This window comes from Sinocyclocheilus grahami, unplaced genomic scaffold (genome assembly GCF_001515645.1).
Source record: "Sinocyclocheilus grahami isolate Dianchi unplaced genomic scaffold, SAMN03320097.WGS_v1.1 scaffold711.1, whole genome shotgun sequence".
Lineage (NCBI taxonomy): Eukaryota > Metazoa > Chordata > Actinopteri > Cypriniformes > Cyprinidae > Sinocyclocheilus > Sinocyclocheilus grahami.
Window position 1 is genome coordinate 382,982 of NW_015505890.1, and position 18,921 is coordinate 401,902.

At 37.3% G+C, this 18,921-nt stretch overlaps 1 protein-coding gene and 1 long non-coding RNA gene across 2 annotated transcripts in view; both read left to right on the top strand.

The window, feature by feature from the left end:
* LOC107560128 (CXADR-like membrane protein) overlaps positions 1 to 5,297 on the top strand; it is a 21,209-nt gene extending 15,912 nt beyond the window's left edge. Inside the window, exons 5-6 of the mRNA XM_016244211.1 lie at positions 1,717 to 1,858; positions 2,662 to 5,297. Coding sequence (XP_016099697.1) covers positions 1,717 to 1,858; positions 2,662 to 3,001 — 482 coding nt within the window. The 3' untranslated portion in view covers positions 3,002 to 5,297. The remainder of the gene's footprint in view (positions 1 to 1,716; positions 1,859 to 2,661) is intronic.
* Positions 5,298 to 7,514: 2,217 nt separating this feature from the next.
* On the top strand, positions 7,515 to 8,951 carry LOC107560131 (uncharacterized). Its single transcript, XR_001605693.1, has 2 exons — positions 7,515 to 7,836; positions 7,958 to 8,951. It is a non-coding gene; the product is annotated as an uncharacterized lncRNA (long non-coding RNA).
* The last annotated feature ends 9,970 nt before the right edge of the window (positions 8,952 to 18,921 follow it).

The following is an 18,921-nucleotide window of genomic DNA, read 5'->3' on the forward strand; positions in this document are numbered from 1 at the left end:
CATCTCCCTCTGTCTCTCTCTCTCTCTCTCTCTCTCTCTCTCTCTCTCTCTCTCTCTCTCTCTCTCTCTCTCACACACACACACACACACACAAACACACACTTTCATTGAGCACTGGGAACTAAAGAAAGCCAGAGTGTGGCTATTTGTCATCAGTCTTGCTCAAACAGCCATCCTTCAGTGTTTGTGTGTAATGGTTTTGGAAGAGGCAGAAGAATTTAATGCTCACCAGAGGAAAAGATTGAGAGGGTTATATAAACACTTGACAACTGTCCTGCACTTAGGCCTTGTGCTAGTCTTTCTCAACACAGGAAATGAAAAGAATTTATGTGAAAGAGGCATTTCGCAGTTGTGGCTGGCACAGTTTAATTTGGGTCTGCCTAATTCAGTTTCACTCGCAAGACATCTCATGAGAACACTAATAAAATGTAACTACTGTACCATATGGGCTCCATTGCTAATATAACGTTTAAACAGTGAACAAATCAAAAGCTCTTTGTCAAACAAAAATAAATGGCTCTTAAAGATGCACTCAGTAAATGTTATTTATGTAGTGCTAGCCGATATGACAGTGAACTTATACTGACACCCAGCGGCATGAGTTTTCAGGTACTGTAGAAATGAGCTATTAGCAGTCAGGTATGATTAATTTATTAATCAATCAAAATAACCAATGAGGCAACCTGCTCTATGTGAAAAAGTAACACTTTGTAATAAAGTCACATGAATTGCATTAACTAACATTTACAAACAATAAGCAATTAATTTGTTACAATATTTATTAAGCTTTGTTAATATTAGCTTTAATAACAACTGGGAAAGATATTACCAAAAAATTATGTTATTAGTCTTATAATATGACTGGTATATGACTTTTCATCTCATATGAGAGGAAATTATTTTAAAGTTTCTAATGAGATTAAAAATAATTTGCTGCACCTTTAAGTGCTAATAACAGATGTTATATTTGATTCATATCCATGTGCATTGATGTAAAACAAACAATTGCATATGAATAAAATTAAACATAGCTTGTAGACAGTCGGTCATAGCTGAAATGAGATTTTTTTATAATAAAATGATTGCTTATAGAAGCTCATGTAATGTTGTAATAAACCATTTTACCATTGATGTACATCTTCATAGGAATATGGATTTTTTTAAAGGAGTAAGCCACACTAAACAAAATCATTTTATCACAATTAAGGAGCCAGATGTCTCTCCAGTTTGCACGACTACACCTTAGAACACACCTTTACCAGGCTATAATTAATGTTGCACATTTATATATGTGTAAATTCTTAAATACATATTTGTATATGTAAATGTAATTTGTAATTATTGTTTTTGTACCGAAAAGCATTGAAGCTTGTTTCCGCCACTAAAAAAAAAAATAATAATATGAATGAATGAATGAGTGAATGAAAGACTTTTTATCTCACAATTCTGACAAGTTTATATTCTGACATTCTGGCTTTATTTCTCACATCTGCAATCTCTTAAAAATTGAATTGTGAGATAAAAGTTACAATTATCTTAATTTAATTCAGTAACAAGCTTTGAAAGAATACAAAATATTAGCATTTTCACTTGTGTTGTCAGACTTTTGCACCCTACTGTAAATAACTATAATGATTTAGTTTTGTATTTTACTTGTCATCATATGAAGATGCGATGTGATGTAATGAGGCGTGACAGATGTGCTGCTGTGTGCAGATGTGCGGGGCATAGGTGTGGTGGCTGGAGCCGTGGTTGGTGTTTCATTCGGCGTTCTGCTCCTCATTCTCATCATCTGGCTGGTCTTCCGCAAGAAGGAGAAGAAGAAATATGAGGAGGAGGAGACGCCTAATGAGATCAGGTGAGATCTCAGTATTGATTGTGTTTTTATAGATCCACTTTAACTCTTAATATTCCTGCAGCAGAGACTGTGACTGTGTTTTTGAGTTCAGGACGGTACACTCCTCATATTTTCTTCAGGACAATCTTCGTAATACATCAGACAGCTGTTTTTAGGTCTATAGTGACAGAACTGTACTGTTTGTGTTCACATCAATAATGCAGCCACAAAGCACGGCTGTACAGTATCTCTGAATTATGCACAGACAAACATACGGGGAGTGTTCCTGCGTACGTTGGGTGTCAGGCCACAGTAGGATCTCTCGCTATGTTCAGTTGTGGAGTATTATCCCAGTTTAGCATGTTTAGGTCATTTATTTTTGTAATACTGGAGTAACCTTGTTATAAGAAAGCTCTCTGCAACCTTAATCTTTGATGTCTAAGACACACATACAGCATATATTTTGAAAATATTTACGTATTTACATGTATATATTTATATTCATATAATTTATATCATATATTGACGGCACAAATTTATTTATTTCTTTGTTTGTTTCTTTGTTTGTTTTATTTACATGTATATTTATTAATTTATATTATAATATATATATATATATATATATATATTTTATTGTATTTCATTATTTATAAATGTATGTAAAATGGTGGCAATGGTGGTCCAGACTACAATTCTAGACTACGATTGATTGATTGATTGATTGATTGATTGATTGATTGATTGATTGATTGATTGATTTGGTATCAATGTACCGATATTTTTGACATCTGTAACCAATGTCAATATTTCTGTTACTTTTGCAGAGAGGATGCAGAAGCTCCTAAAGCCAAGCTGGTGAAGCCCAACTCCCTCTCCTCATCTCGCTCTGGCAGCTCCCGCTCCGGTGCCTCCTCCACACAGTCCATGGTGCACAATAGCGCCCCCCGAGGCCAGCGTCCACGGCCACCCGCTGTCGCCGCCCTCAAGGAGAACGGTCAGCCCCACGGGTTCCCCCAATCTCCCCCGGCCTACACGCAGGTCGTGCCTAAAACCCCAGAACCCCCGGCCACCCCAAAATTCAGACCCCCCAATCCTCCAGTGGGCATAGCCATCCCGGCGGGCGTCTTGGTCCCTGCTCAAAGCAAGGCCTTTCAGACAGTGTAGAGAGTAAAGGAAGCGCACCCTGGTGCGGGTCTCCGTACAAGACACCCAACAGTGACTCTTCCAAAAGTTGCAACTACGATTGGAAAAATAAAATACACACAAAAAATAAAACCATAATTAAAAAATAAAATCAATCATATAAAATCTAAAAAGATGAATGCATATTTAAAAGGGAAAATACACAGTGCTTGCCCCCTTCTGAAGTATTAAAAAAAGAAAACAAGGGAGGAACTGAAGAAAAATTATTTTTATTCTCATTCTTTGGTTCTCTCCCCTTCTTTTGATCTCTTGGCACAGTCTGACCCTTTTTCACATTTTTTGTTTTGCTTTCTCTTTTTGAGCTCTTGAAGGCTTTGTGGGCGGTGGGGTGGAAAGATTTCCCCAAGTGCAGTTTATTTATTTAATGCATCAGAGAGGCTAAAGGTCCAAGGGCTGGCTGGGTTTATGAAGCATGATGGCGAGAGGAAGGACCAGCCGATTCTGAAGAGAAATGAAGGATATTATCCAAGAACCTGTTGTTTCTGTCGAAGACGTGGGGGCAGCTCTGGGAACATGAACTGTCCATCTCATTCCCATTAAATTTTCCCAGAATGCAATGCAACATCGACTATGGCTCAGATATCAAAATCAAAGGCAATCTTATTAATACCTTAACAAACCACTGAAAATAAGTGAAGTGATCGGAAGAAATGGTCCCCGATGGACATTTCAGCACGTGGATGACGCCGTGTCATTGATGTAGTGACACAGAGGGACTTTAACAGTTCAGTCATCATGTAACACACTGTGGGGCGAATTCACTGGACGGTTTCGCTACCTTAGCACATTATATTTCATAAAAAACACCCATTTAAATGATGCCGTTGTCATTGGTTTTTGCGCAAACCCACTTTTTCTATGTAAATTAGGCTGATATTGTATATTTTCATCAAAAATCACTGCTCCTAATGTTTTGCTATTACTGCCCACAGATGCAGATGGAAAGCAGTGATAATTCATCAAATGATGATTAAATGATGGAAGAAGAGCATTGTATCTGGTAAACCTTTATTTTGGTAGTCCACTTCCAATAGCTATAAGTAACTTTGCAACTACATGTCAACTAGCAGTCATTAGAGTATTAGACTGTCTACTTAATATCTGCTAAAACTTTATTGTGATGGTTCCCAACAGACATTCAACTGATTATAAGTTTTCAAGTTCGTCAACTTATTCTATTAACCCTAATCCTAACCTAACAGTCTACTAATACTCTAATGAGAATTAGTTGTCATGTAGTTGCAAAGTTACTTAGTAGAATGTCTGAAGTTGACTATCAAATGATATCCCAATGTGTGATGCAGTCAAGCGCACTTTAATCACAGTTTCAGGTGCCTTGCATTGCTGTATGTACATTCTCAGTAAAGTACACCAGATTGCAGTAATCTGCTGTATCCTTCACAATCTAGCACTCAGAACGCAGCCAGTGTCACAGCGAGTGATTTGCACAATTCGTGAACTGGGTGTTAAAAACACGACGTCTGGAAATCGACAATACCATTGGCGGGTGCAATTGATCCTTAGTGAATTCCCCCTGTGTGTCAACTGCTCTCTACACACTGCTATGAATTTTTGCAGTTAAATCTGTGTATATACATGGAGTGTACTGTATGTCCTTGACAGAAAGTCTGCGGTCTGGTTTCGGATGTCATCCTCAGTGTTTCATGGACTTAAGTTTGTATTACATATCGACTGCGGTATATTTGTTACCTGTATTTCCAATGATACTGAAACCAAAACCTGTCACGAATACTATGAATGTGTATAAGTCGAAGATAGTTTTGTTTTTTATTTATTTTTTCCTTCTTTTCTAGAATACCCAGCGGTACTGCATAATAGCATATGAGGCACAAGTAACTTGGGACTGTAATCTCATAGTTCTGTGGACAAGTAAATGAAAGGGAATGCCATAACAGGGACTTATGAACAGAGCGTGTGTGAAACTAGTGCATGTGTGCACATTTGCGGTACTCTCCTTCTAGTTTGTGTATGCACCATGGTACCGTCCCAGGACTCTCCTAGGACCCTCTAACAACAAGCTGTCTCAAGATGACTAGCTCTTTGTGCCAAGCCTCCGCCAAGCGCTGTCAAAACCCTCTCCATTAGCGGTGTCTCGAAGCCCCTGGGAAGACCTTGCTTGGTGCATTTGTGAAATTTGAAATGGACAAGTTGCCTGTTTTGTGTGCCTTCACAGTGAATTCATCCCCCGAGATTGCTTTTGTCCTTGGTTCTTTGCAATGTACCAGACAAAAAAAAAGCAAGCCACGTGTAAAACAGCCCCCATCAGCGGAGGGAAAGAGAGCGCTCTGGCACAAAGAGGCGGACCAAACGCAGCCCCACGAATAATGTACACTCTGTAGTCATGATGCTGTTTTATATTGTACATACAGATAAATATACGCACACAATATCCTTTAAGTCATCAGTTGAAGATTGGGGTTATAGGCCATAATAAATATGTAGATGAGGTATTATGCATTTTCAGAGAGTAATAATTGGTCATTGTAGCCCCTGACCCGCTAAGCTCCCTTTAATAAGTAAAATAATTTCCTACTTAATGGCTACTTGTATATCTGCCATTGATGGACCTTAATATTTAAGAGAGGAAAGCCATAAGACGTGAGGAAGCAAGCATACAACACTCTGTTTGGGCCACTTTCAAGTGTACGTGCCAACCTTGTTCGTCATTCTTATTGGGATGCAGTCTGTAATGTAGCCGAGTGCTGCCTATGCCAATTTGCCGCCTTCCTGTTACCTTCCCCAGCAATTGTGTTGGATACACACCGATATACTTCTTCCCAAGTGTACACACACACACTACTTCCCAAGTGTACACAGCCTAACACGACCTCATAAATAGAGACACACTCGAGACGCGCTCTCCAGAGCCGCATTCTCCACGAGGCGGTGTAGGCGGTGTTGCTGGCTGAACTGTTGTCAGTAAGTGTGATGGATGGGCTGTCATGCAGAGTGGGGAGTGAATGATGGGAATTGTAAGGAGAACACAGGGTCCAAACCCCAATACCTTTACCCCCTAAACAGAGCGAGACGAAACCCATCCAGTTGGGCCTTCACAATATGGCTGTTTTTGTAGGCAGTTACTCTTCTTGTCCAAGTGTTGAAATATTGGCTCTGTTCCAAAACCTATTGAGCTGCCTTGCTGTCTACTGCCTATATAGGTATCTGGCTCAAAGGTTAGCATCCTAATAGAGTGCAATAGTGCCAGTCCACTTTCAGTGGCCTTGGTTCCTGAAGTATTTTTCCCATAGACTGATTTTTAAAAAGTCTTCATTCAAGCATTATAAGCCATGAATCACAGTTACGAGGTGAATCACAACATGAAAAACTGATCTGAAGCAAAAATATATTTGAACATTGGAAAATAAGACAAATGTACAACTTTATTGAGGGAAATAACTACAATCCCATGAAACCACTGCGAGTGATACTGTATATACGTAAATAGACAATTGGACGGGAGCTAAGGAGTTTATTTGGCGCGGTTTGCTTGTTGTGATTCTCTGATTGGTGAAGATTCCTTAGCACAGGGGTGCCCAAACTCGGTCCTGGAGGGCTGGTGTCCTGAAGAGTTTAGCTCCAACCTCAATTAAACACACCTGAACCAGCTAATCAAGCTCTTAATAGGCATACTAGAAACTTGAAGGCAGGTGTGTTGAGGCAAGTTGGAGCTAAACTCTGCAAGACACCGGCCCTCCAGGACCGAGTTTGGGGTTTTTGTAGGCAGTTACTCTTCTTGTCCAAGTGTTGAAATATTGGCTCTGTTCCAAAACCTATTGAGCTGCCTTGCTGTCTACTGCCTATATAGGTATCTGGCTCAAAGGTTAGCATCCTAATAGAGTGCAATAGTGCCAGTCCACTTTCAGTGGCCTTGGTTCCTGAAGTATTTTTCCCATAGACTGATTTTTAAAAAGTCTTCATTCAAGCATTATAAGCCATGAATCACAGTTACGAGGTGAATCACAACATGAAAAACTGATCTGAAGCAAAAATATATTTGAACATTGGAAAATAAGACAAATGTACAACTTTATTGAGGGAAATAACTACAATCCCATGAAACCACTGCGAGTGATACTGTATATACCTAAATAGACAATTGGACGGGAGCTAAGGAGTTTATTTGGCGCGGTTTGCTTGTTGTGATTCTCTGATTGGTGAAGATTCCTTAGCACAGGGGTGCCCAAACTCGGTCCTGGAGGGCTGGTGTCCTGAAGAGTTTAGCTCCAACCTCAATTAAACACACCTGAACCAGCTAATCAAGCTCTTAATAGGCATACTAGAAACTTGAAGGCAGGTGTGTTGAGGCAAGTTGGAGCTAAACTCTGCAAAACACCGGCCCTCCAGGACCGAGTTTGGGTACCCCTGCCTTAGCAGAATCATGGATCATGAATCACTCATTGTCCACCATCTTGGATGGAAGTTTTTTTTTCTGATTGAAATGCATCAGGTGATTGCAATTTACAAAATGCTGCCTTGCTGTCTACTGCCTACATAGGTGAAGAGCCTCCAAGGCTGACTTATCCTAACCTATAACATGCTGTTAAAGTAGGACCCTGCTAATACCAAACTCTGAAATTAAAGGTTGAGGATTCTGATTTCAATACAGTTTACTAAGCTAAAAGAACAATTGCTCCATATGTACAGTGTTTCAGAATAAAAATAAATAAGACACAAATATTGACTAAAATAGTCAATTTTAATTAGATTTATCTGAGCTTATTGCAATTCATCATGCAATTGCATTATATGAATCCAGGTGATGCTGCCATCGGAAGGTATATCAGAACCTTTTGGAACAGCCTTATATGCTTTAAAATGCTGCCTACATAGGCAGCTCTGTAGGTTTTGGAACAGAGCCGTTGTTGTATGTTTATTTTGGTCCTTTTTCTGTTTTAGGACATTACAGCACCAAACTAGCCAAGATCGGCCCACTTTATTACAAGGAAAGCTGATTGAAAGCTTGCCTTCCAGCAGTTCCGTTCTTACATTCAGGCACTTGAGGTGATTTGTATTCCTTTCTTAGTCCTCCCCAGCATCTCCCAGCAAGAAGAACCGGTCTATATCCTCAGACAATGAATCTTTAGTGGATTTTATTTCAACACTGTTAAAGAGCTGGCATGGTGTTTAGAAACCATCAGTGTATGCACACTCTTCCATAGAGCCGCCAAAGCATCTGAAGTGGTGCTCACGTTGCATGAGGACATTCAGTTTTGAATGGGAGCTCAATCCAGAGAATGAGTTAAGGTCCATCTGCGATGTATTTTTGAGATAACACTCTATTTAAAAGACGTACTTGACTGTCTGTAGCCTCTAACCGATCATTGTTACCCATTATAAAATAATGTCCTATGTCTAAAACGGCTCCTTCGACTCCTCTTAGAAACTGTAGCAGTATGTGTTACTTCGAGGGGTGTAAAAGGGAATTATTTTCCGTTGGAAAAGCAAAGAGATTGCATGTTATGGCCTAAAGGTCAGATATTGGGAATGCTTTGCTTCTGTGTTCATACCTGTATTCGGCTGAATATGTAAGTGTAAATATGACCAACATCCTCTCTGTCTCTTTTTTTCCATTCACATTGCTTTGTTTTAACATTTACTGTGCTTTCCTCCGTTATCTTGAGGGATTTTTTTGTTGTTTTTCTTTTGTTTGTGAATGTGGGAACTCGGGCCTGTATTTGCCCGTGAGTACTCGTCTGGTGAGACGGAAGGGAAAATACTCATGCTCTTCATTTCTCTTTGCTGTTGCACACATTTTGAGTTTTGTAAACCAGTTTGTTCATTTTGAAGAAATTCCATTCTTGTAAATATGTCCCTCTACAAGTAAAAAATTGTATATTTTTACGGACTCTGAGTTATTAATACTTCATTTGCAAATAAAATATTCAACGACGAGCTATTTGGCAGCCCATTATTTGATTAGTCCAAAGCGAAACCACACACATTTGTGTGTAGAGAGAAACAAAATTACCTTTATCATCAGCAATGTGGAAATTATGCTGAAAACAAAAGAGGTGTAATTCAAATATTATTCAAAAACTATTATAATTAGATTTGAGCTATTATGTAGACACAGTGAAATGAGTGAAACAAGTGATATCATTAGACAGCAATAATATTCCCACACTCCAGTTTCATGCATCCTCGATTCAGCAAATTATCATTTAAATGAAGATGACATTTACATTGTTGTCGTGACTTTTTCAAACACACTATGTTCCAATTCGATTGCACTTTTAAAACCTTCAGCTGAGAATTTAGGGCTGGGTTTCTCAACTCTTTTCCAAAGTTTAGCTCCAGCCCAGATCAAACTCACCTGTCACGTTGTAGTAGTCCTGAAGATCTTGATTAGCTTTTTCAGGTATGAATAATATGATTTCGGACATATGTGACCCTGGACCACAAAACCAGTCATAAGGGTCAATTTTTCAAAATTGAGATTTATACATCATCTGAAAGCTGAATAAATAAGCGTTCCATTGATGTATGGTTTGGTTAAAAATCTGGAATCTGAGGGTGCAAAAAAAAATACAAATACTGAGAAAATCGCCTTTAAAGTTGTCCAAATGTTGTCTTAGCAATGCATATTGCTAATCAAAAATTAAGTTTTGATATATTTACGGTAGGAAATGTACAAAATATCTTCATGGAACATAATCTTTACTTAATATTCTAATGATTTTTGGCATAAAAGAAAAATCAATAATTTTGACCCATACAATGTATGTTTGGCTATTGCTACAAATATACCCCGGCGACTTAAGACTGCTTTTGTGCTCCAGGGTCACATATACTCTTCTCATATACCCTTTTCCTCCTATATAGTAGGAAGTAGGCAAATCTGGACAAATTTAAGGCCATATGTCCATAAAAAACACACACACACAACATTATAATCAGTATATTTGCAGCAAAGCAAGCACAAGCATAAAACAACTGACAAATTCAATACATTAAATTTGCCAGGGATAAATATGGTTTGTGCCAGTCAGAATGTTTGTGTGTGTGTGTGTGTGTGTGTGTGTGTTGAATTATTCCCATCAGGAGCTTAAGCTTAAAAAAATCAATCAATCAATCAATAAACAACAAAACTTCTCTCAGTTAATCTTTTCTAGGACAGAGAAAAATCATTATGCTTACGATGTTCCAAAGAATAAATTTTGAATTTTGCACTGCATTGCATTGTCTTTTAGGGTTAACGAGAAAATGAATCCATATAAAAATCATTAGCTAACATAGATCCATAATGTAAAATACTAGTAACGCATCTATTAATCTCAGTTAATATTAATTTCAACACTTACTAATATTACTAAAATCCAAAGTTGTATCTGTAAATATTTATTAATGGACCAGGGCTAACATGAACTAACAATAACAGGTGTACTTTTATGGATTAACGTTAACAAAGATTAATAAATGAATTGTGTTAATCAATGCATTAATTAATGTTTACTAATGAACCTTATTTTAAAGTGAAAGCACAACAAAATGATTGTAGCTTTAACTATAATTAAAATATTAACTGAAAATACAAAAAGTAATTTAAAATATTAACAAAAACTAGCCTATATCTAATTAATGATAACATAACACTGATATAAACCATGTAAGAATCAAAGTTATGATTCATGATTAACTATGACTGTGTCTCATATTCACATGCCCATGTATATTTTTGCACACTTCCATCTTCCAATCTTTTTTTCTTGTGTCTCCTGTGACACTACAGATGATGAAGATTACATTTTGTGACCCAAATTAAAGCACATTTCACCGTCTGCAGAGCCTAATTACGCAACGGCTATAAAGTCAATTGGAGAAGTTAATGGGATGTTATATTTAACAGCCGTTCTGCATGATCCTCCTTTTAAAAACCTTCATGCCAACAAAGAGCTCAGACGGCATTCATCAGACAGCTCACCTCTCATCTGTGTTCGTATGAATGCAGTTCTGTCAGATGAGGGAAATCCAGTTGCTCGTTGAGTTCAGTGGGTCGGCTTCTTTCACAGTCTTACATTTCCAAAGATTAATGGCTCAGTTTTAGTGAGCTGTCACCAGAGACCTGTGGCCCATTTGTGGAAAGTACATTGAAGATTTCACCCTGATTATACTTTTTGAGGTTAGTGATGGATTTGAGAGGAAATTGTGTCTGAAGGAAAGCTGGATTCTAGAAAACTTTGTAAGAAAAAAAAAGATTGCTAACTTTTGATTACTTTAATATATCTAGATGTGGCATAAGCATGAAGTAAAAAAAAATATATATATTTTTTTCCTGACACCCTCAATACATGATGCGTGACTGCACGTTACTTATAATTATCCAAAATAATATTTTGAAGCATTTTTGTGTGTGTGTGATAGAACATTTTTGTCATGCATAGCATGATTTAAATATCAAATTCATGGGGTTTGTTTTACAGTTTGACTTTTAACAACCTGAATGGCTTAAACACTTTAATTAGGACTCTCAGAAACTTTTTTTTTTTGGAACAAAAATCTAGTGCAGGAACATTCATCACATATGTAGCACATCACATATTTTCATTTATTTAATTTTGTATTTATTTTTATTTATAATGGCATATAAATGACATTAGAGTTAAAATATGTTTTGATTTTTTAAATTACTTTTGTCAAATTTAATTTCGTAGCTTTTGATTTTTTTCCCCCCTTGTTTCTTACAAAATATGTATTTATAATTGCCTTTCATAAGTACAATTAATTAAATTATAGAGCAAGGCACACAAGAAAATTGGGAAAAGAAACTAAATGTGAACAAAGAGGGGGTTTTCGTCCTAAATAAATAAATAAATAAATAAAAGTCTCTTATCATTGGTGCGAATTCTCAGCCTTATATACTCTTTATATATTTTAATGATGGAAAATAATTAAACACATTTTTTAACAAGCAGTTAGAAAACTAATAGAGAGTGCAAGTGTTTGAGGGTCAAGTGTTTTTTTTAAAGAAAACAAAAAAGAAAACAGATAAATTAGAATTAGAATAGAGCGTGCTAGAGTTAGAGGTTCAAATAAAGATGGGAGTGATGTGTTTTTAGTATTTACATAACATTAAACATAACATTGCTCTTTTTGTTTTTTTGCTTGTTTTTTTGCTGTCCATCAAAGTGCCAAATACAACATATTTTCTGTAAAACGGTATTTGATTTCATGGCCTTCGCTGCACCTGATGCAGACACGCATGCGCCCCGGTGAGCTCATCGCCTGACACGCTCCTATAATGTTCCCGGTAATCCCGAGAAAGCCCGATGGAGTGCTCTTCTCTTATCCACGGGGGGAAAAGCTAATGAAGGAGTCAGCAGAGCATCACACCACCGTTTCATCACTTGCTGTCCCGCCATGGAAGGAAAATATGTGCTGATTCCTCTGTGCAGCGCGAGCGCTAAAGATCTATAACTCTGAATGACAGCTGCGCTGCTCGGGACTAACCCGGGGTTCAGCTCTTTTCATTCTTGATCTGAGGACTGAAAGAGGAGACAGGAGGTTTGGATAGATGGCGTTTGGACACCTTATACCGCAGCTGAAGCTGGAGGAAGCGTCTGAGGCCAGTTTACTGAAGAACACTCTGAGACCCTTCACTCATCTCCAGAAACACAGCAGCTCACCTGGGAAGAGCAGAAATCAGCACAGGTAAGACACAAGATACTCTGACACTGCTGCACGATCGGTGTTTTATTTCAAATAACACCCGGAGGAGAGCCAGAACAAGATGTTTGGACATCATTATAATGAATAATAGCCCAATATTGACTAAAACCTAGTAAATAATAGCAAATAACATTGTAGATCTTTAATAATTACATTATTATTATTAATGGTTAAAACATAATATTATTATTTAATTACTTAATATATTAAAGGGGTCATATGATGCTTTTTTAAAGATCATTATTTGGTGTAACAGAATATGTTGACATGCTTTAATGTTCAAAAAACACATTATTTTTCAAATACTGTACATTATTGTAGGTCCTCTATGCCCCGCCTCTCTCAAATGCTTCATTTTCTACAAAGTCCCTCCTTCCGACAAGCACAGTCTGCTCTGATTGGCCAGCTGACCCAGTGCATTGTGATTGGCCGAACACCGCAAGCACTCGTCGGAAATGTAACGCCCCTTACCATAATCGCGAGCTTCATCTTTCAAAATAAATGTAAAGACAGAGCCCGAAAGGGGAACAGAGTCACGTGACAGACACAGTGATGAAGCTGCTATGTGTTTGCAGTACACAAGCCGCGGTTAAGACAGCTGACTCCACTGTGATGTGACCCCCTCTCTCTCTCGCGCTCTCTCTCTCACACACACACACGCACACACACACACGATGCGCAAAACTCCGCATTTGAACAGTCAATAGCAAATACCAGATTGTCATAGCAAAGTCAGAATGACCTCCTCTCCTAGGTTCACGAAACGGTCGTCCATAAAATGCATTGCTGTTCAGTAATTATTAAAATATTATTATAGAATTTATGTAATTACTTAAATCCCATTATGTACTCTTCACCAGGATGTAAAACATGCGTGGTCAGAGATATGAACAAATAATTTGTCTGATTTATGAACAAAAATAGAACAAAGGACACAACAGACATTGGTGTCATTGTGGTGCACTAGCTTTATTTCTGCTCCTCAGCACAGGCCTGCACATGATGTTAGTCAATGAACCACTGCATGCTGGAGAAAAGGCAACAATCTTGTTCCATGTGCACTTCAAGAATGTGCTCAGATTAGGGAAAGCTGTCTGAAAATTGCATCACGTTTCTTGAAGCTCTTCCCAGGCAGAGTCATGTCCAACAAGAAAATCAATTTGCCCTGATAATCTCATCTTGTCCGTGTTGGGGATCACAAATGACATTTTGAGCAGTGCAATTGATCCTGAAGAGCTGCACTCATGTGAGACACGTTTGAAAAAAAGATCCTTTTAGAGACTCACACACTACGGTATCGATTCTTCAAGACGTTGTAACATTAGATGTGATCATCCATTCCAGTTTAATAGAGGGCGGCTTTCAGGCCTCTTTAGGATATTTTATATGTTTGTCTACAGAAAGCAATAACTAGGACCCAATCTGCTCTTTCAGGGACTAATGGCAATTTCATACATGGCATTACTGTTTATCTCAAGATTTTCTGCGCTTTGAAATACAAAATATGGACTGTAACAGCAAAGGTCATTGTAACAGAAACTGCATTACCCAGAGTCTCATATGACTGGATTTAAAGGCATAGTTCACAAAAAACATCAACATGTTGTCAACATTCCACAGAAGAAAGGAATTCAACATGAGGGCGGGTAAATGATTTTCGGCGAACTATTTCTTTAAGAATGTCTCTCACCACTCCATATTGTCACTCGTTATGGTAAATAATACTTCAGTATGTTGATAATAACTGATTTTGAAAAAGAGTCTACATTACACTCTTGCACATTGATATGCTACACAGTGTTTTTATGTGACTCTTTTTTACATTACTTATAGTTATTGATTGATCTTAAGTGCCAGCCTGGCAGCTTTCATACTATCATTTATAGGCACAGCACTTTGTAGAGTAATGCCGTTTTGAAAATGAGGTTAACGCACACACCAGTGCTTTGCCGTTTTTGCTTTAACTATCTAATTACTTAAGGCCAAAGTGCTTCCATTGTAAGTTTAGCTTGCTGCCCATGCAATCTCTCTCTCTCTCTCTCTCTCTCTCTCTCTCTCTGCTTTAGACCTTTTCTTTCTGTCTATTGTTATAATATGGGGGTTGTACTCAGCACTAACCGTAATCACTTTTTGAAAAAAGAAAAAAAAAAGCCACAAAACATGTTGTAACTCTGTCTTTTTTAATCATAGCAGGAAGCCAATACTTGTATATTGTATCAAGAATGAGTTGGAGGACAAATTATCACTGAAAATTAAAGGTGCACTCAGTTTTTGTTTATTTAGCATGCTCTTCTCTGTGGTCTTGGATGGACACATATTGGTTGAAATTTCATTTAAAATGGATTCAAAAATGGATGAAATAAAATCATTATCAACAAAATCCATCTTTGCACTGCAGAAGTGGCACAGAAGCTGCATCTGAAGGTGCTTTCAGATGTTTTAACGCAGACTGTTTAATGCAGCTCAAAGATGCAATGAGTGCATTTACACTGCAGATACGAATTACAATTGCATTTACAATTACAATTACAAAGTAATGGTTCGACATTAATGTTTTAAAAATTGATTGAATATAGAACTATGAAGTGATACCTTAAATATAACTAAAAAATCACCGTCTTTATAAGTGAATCATTGATTTACTAATTCAAATTAGTTAGAAAAGGCTGATTCATTTACATGTAGCAGTGAAGCAAATTACTTGCTGTTTTTAGCTGGAACATAACATCAACGTGTTTTATTTCTTTCCTATACTTATCTTCCTTTGTAAATTTGTATTTATTTTTGTATGTTTTGATTATTTGTCTAAATAGTTATGCTCTAAGTTAGGTAGTCTATGTTGTCTTCTTTATGCATGCTAAAGGAGGCAGGTAGCTCCTAATTATTTTCTAAGTGCACGCTGGTGAATGGAAGGTGTAACAATGAGCAAAGACAAATTATGTTGTTCTTCATTTACATGATTTGTTGTAATGTATAAGTGAATATGATTTATGGATGGTATTAATTGTGTTTATTTAGTTCTAAATGCGATATATTTAGATTTTTTTGCACCCTTAGATTCCAGATTTTCAAATAGTTGTATCTCGTCCTATCCTAACAAATAGACAAACCATACATCAATGGAAAGCTTATGTATTCAAATAAATGGAAAAATTGTCCCTTATGACTGGTTTTGTGGTCCAGGGTCACATATCAAGAATTATGCATTTCATATATTAAAGGGACGGTGTAGCCAAAAATTTAAATTCTATAATTTACTCATCCATATGTCATGTTAAACCTTCTGACCTTCTTTTATTGCAGCATGCACAAAGTGTCTGAGGTGCAGTCACATTTACCGCCGCACTGCACAGTTTTGTGGATGAAATACAGCCATTTCTATAGGAATCCAATGCTCTCTGGAATATTTCCCTATGCAGATTTCACAATTTTCAGCATTGACTAACAAAATGCTGCTTGGTTTGAAAGTGACTTCTGTGTGAGATGTGCTTCAATCGCAATAACTAGGACCCAATCGGTTCTTCCAGGCAATATCACACCTGCCCTTTAAAAGCAAAGGTCACCTCAAGGATTCTTATCTTATGTCAACAAAGCAAATGTGACAGGAATGTCATAGTTCATACGACTTAGTCATAGTTCATCAAAATACTGTCATAATTTAATCCCCCTCATGTTTTACCAAACATGTATGAATTTTATACTTCTGCAGAACACTCAAGAACATATTTGTTTAAACATTTAAACAGTTTTTGTCCATATATTGAAAGCTAAAGGGATCCAAAACAACACTAAACCCAATTAGCTTTCATTTCATTGTACACTATTCAAAATATCAATTTTTTAAATGGTGAAATATTTTTCTCATACATTTCTCTCACACATTGCACATTTCTGTATATGAATCAAATTTAGGTAACTGATGACAGAAGTTTCATTTTTGGCCAACTAACACTTCAAGATAATGTGTAATTCGTCTTGACTATGCCATCCTTAAATACCCAATTGAATTGTTGTTAATGTTATGAGTTATCAGATTAAATTCGGCTGAAATCCATGTTATAATTATGCTGTTTTGGCTGTATGGTGCATTATACTCAATCCCTAATAATGATACATGATTCCAGTCATCTGCTGCAGGGCTCTATAATTATCCCATTTGAGTCTCAGCTCAAGATTACAGGGCCGAATGCATGTGTTCGTGTGAAATTTGGGAGTTGAAGTGGAGTGTCTAGGTGGTCCTGTAACATAAGTCCTTGGATTTGATGCAAACAGACAGTTGAGAGAGACCAAGAGTGGTGTGACGTTCATCTAAAGATGACTCCGAGATCGCACATGCAGTTCTTAATTTGTCTCAGGATGTAAATTCCAGGTGAACATGTATAGATGGACTTGTACAGAAATAGATTTCTTAGCCGAGGGCTTTAGATTTTGAAGGGCACCTTTGTTGGAGCACAGAGAAGAGAGATATTAAGAGACTAATAACTCCCTCCTCATGCTTAACACAAGCCGCCTGTCCCTAGATCACTTCAAATCCCATAACCAATATTGTTAAGCCTCTTTGCCAGCACGGTTCCCGTAATTGAGAAGAGAATTCTTCAGAGACACTTTAGCTCATCAGCACCCTTAGTTTATTTTCATTTCTATTCCAGATTCTTCTGAGCCTGAAACGCCTCCTCTACCCTTCACTCATACTCAGTTGTTTTGCTTTATGGTTATTGGGACATTTTGCATTTGATTTGTTCTGCCTCACAGTAATTGGTTTTCATTTTAAAGCGAAAGCTCCAGGCGAACCTTACGAAGAGAGTTTTTATTACTGGGTTAATGATATGCTGGTCTCGGATGACATGCCCACAGTCTGTTCTTGTCAGTTTTTCTGATCCATATTGCACACAAAAATGTCAAGCATTGACAGAGATCACCAGATTCATCCGATTGACTGGCCTGGAAATGAAGGCATGGTTCTGAGGTATGGATTGACACAATGAGCACTTTTGAGTATAAAGCAATAACTGGATTTGCCAAACTTTGTCAGTTTAGCAAACCAAATGATGTTGAGTTTGAATCCGAAACATACTGTTATGAGGCCGTTCTTTTTTTGAATCGAAACCACACATTGCAACTAGTGTAGTCCGATTCCTGAACAAATGACTCATATCAGCCATTTCTTTTTAGTGAATCAAAAACACACTGTACTCTGAAACAAGTGTAGTCTTATTCCCAAACGAATGACTCTTATGAGTCAATTCTTTTAGTTCATCTTTATTTTTTCCTCAAAATTACGTAGAGAATTGCTCATCGTTAGCAGAATTGTTAGGGGAATATGGAAAAAAAATATAACAGCACGTATGCATATAAATAAGAGATGCTCATATTAGGTTGCTTTTGCAAATTAAATTTGCCTTGAAAGTTCAGCTTGGATGCATAATAATCAGAGTTTTCTAAACACACATCTGGCACTTTCCTCAATGCTCTCATGTTGCCGTACCCTCACATTTCTATACAGGCAGTTTGACGGTTGTTTTCAGCTAAACTCATCACTCACTCTGGAAAGCCTGTAACAGTGTAAGCTGCCTTCCCTCCAGAATAAATGAGCTTCTTCTGTATGCGAGAGCAGTGAGCGCAAACTGCTCTCCTCCAGCCAGCGCTGGGGTGAAATAACGTTAGCTCTGCTCTCAGTGATATACGCTTTGATTGAATTGTCTTGACTGCTTTGTGCACTGTTCCAATAAGGGCAATATAATTTATGGATGTGCTGGGATTTTTTTATGTTTTTTTTTCTTCTTCAGTATAAAGTACTTAGGGGGAGATATAATATTCAGTGGGTGGATTTTGGTTATCTTTTAATCTTTTTTTTTTCATAGAATCCACTTGCAATATAATGAGTATAACGTTCTTCTTCTTTTATCTTTTTAAAACAAGTTGTTAAAATCGACCAAGCAGCTTGTTAAAATTACATGTAGAACTCTAAACATTTTTGTTTGTTTGTTTTTGTTTTTAGGTAATTTGTTTTGATTGCAATTTTATTGTAAGGTGGCCTGGACCTGAGGGTCAGCTTGTTGTGTTTATTATGAAGAAGATTTTGGACAATTGTATGTGGCATTATTGTTTCTTACATTAGCACTGCCACATCTGTCTATGACATGTCTATAACACACTCTCACACATTTATTATCATCATCTATTTATTTATTTTA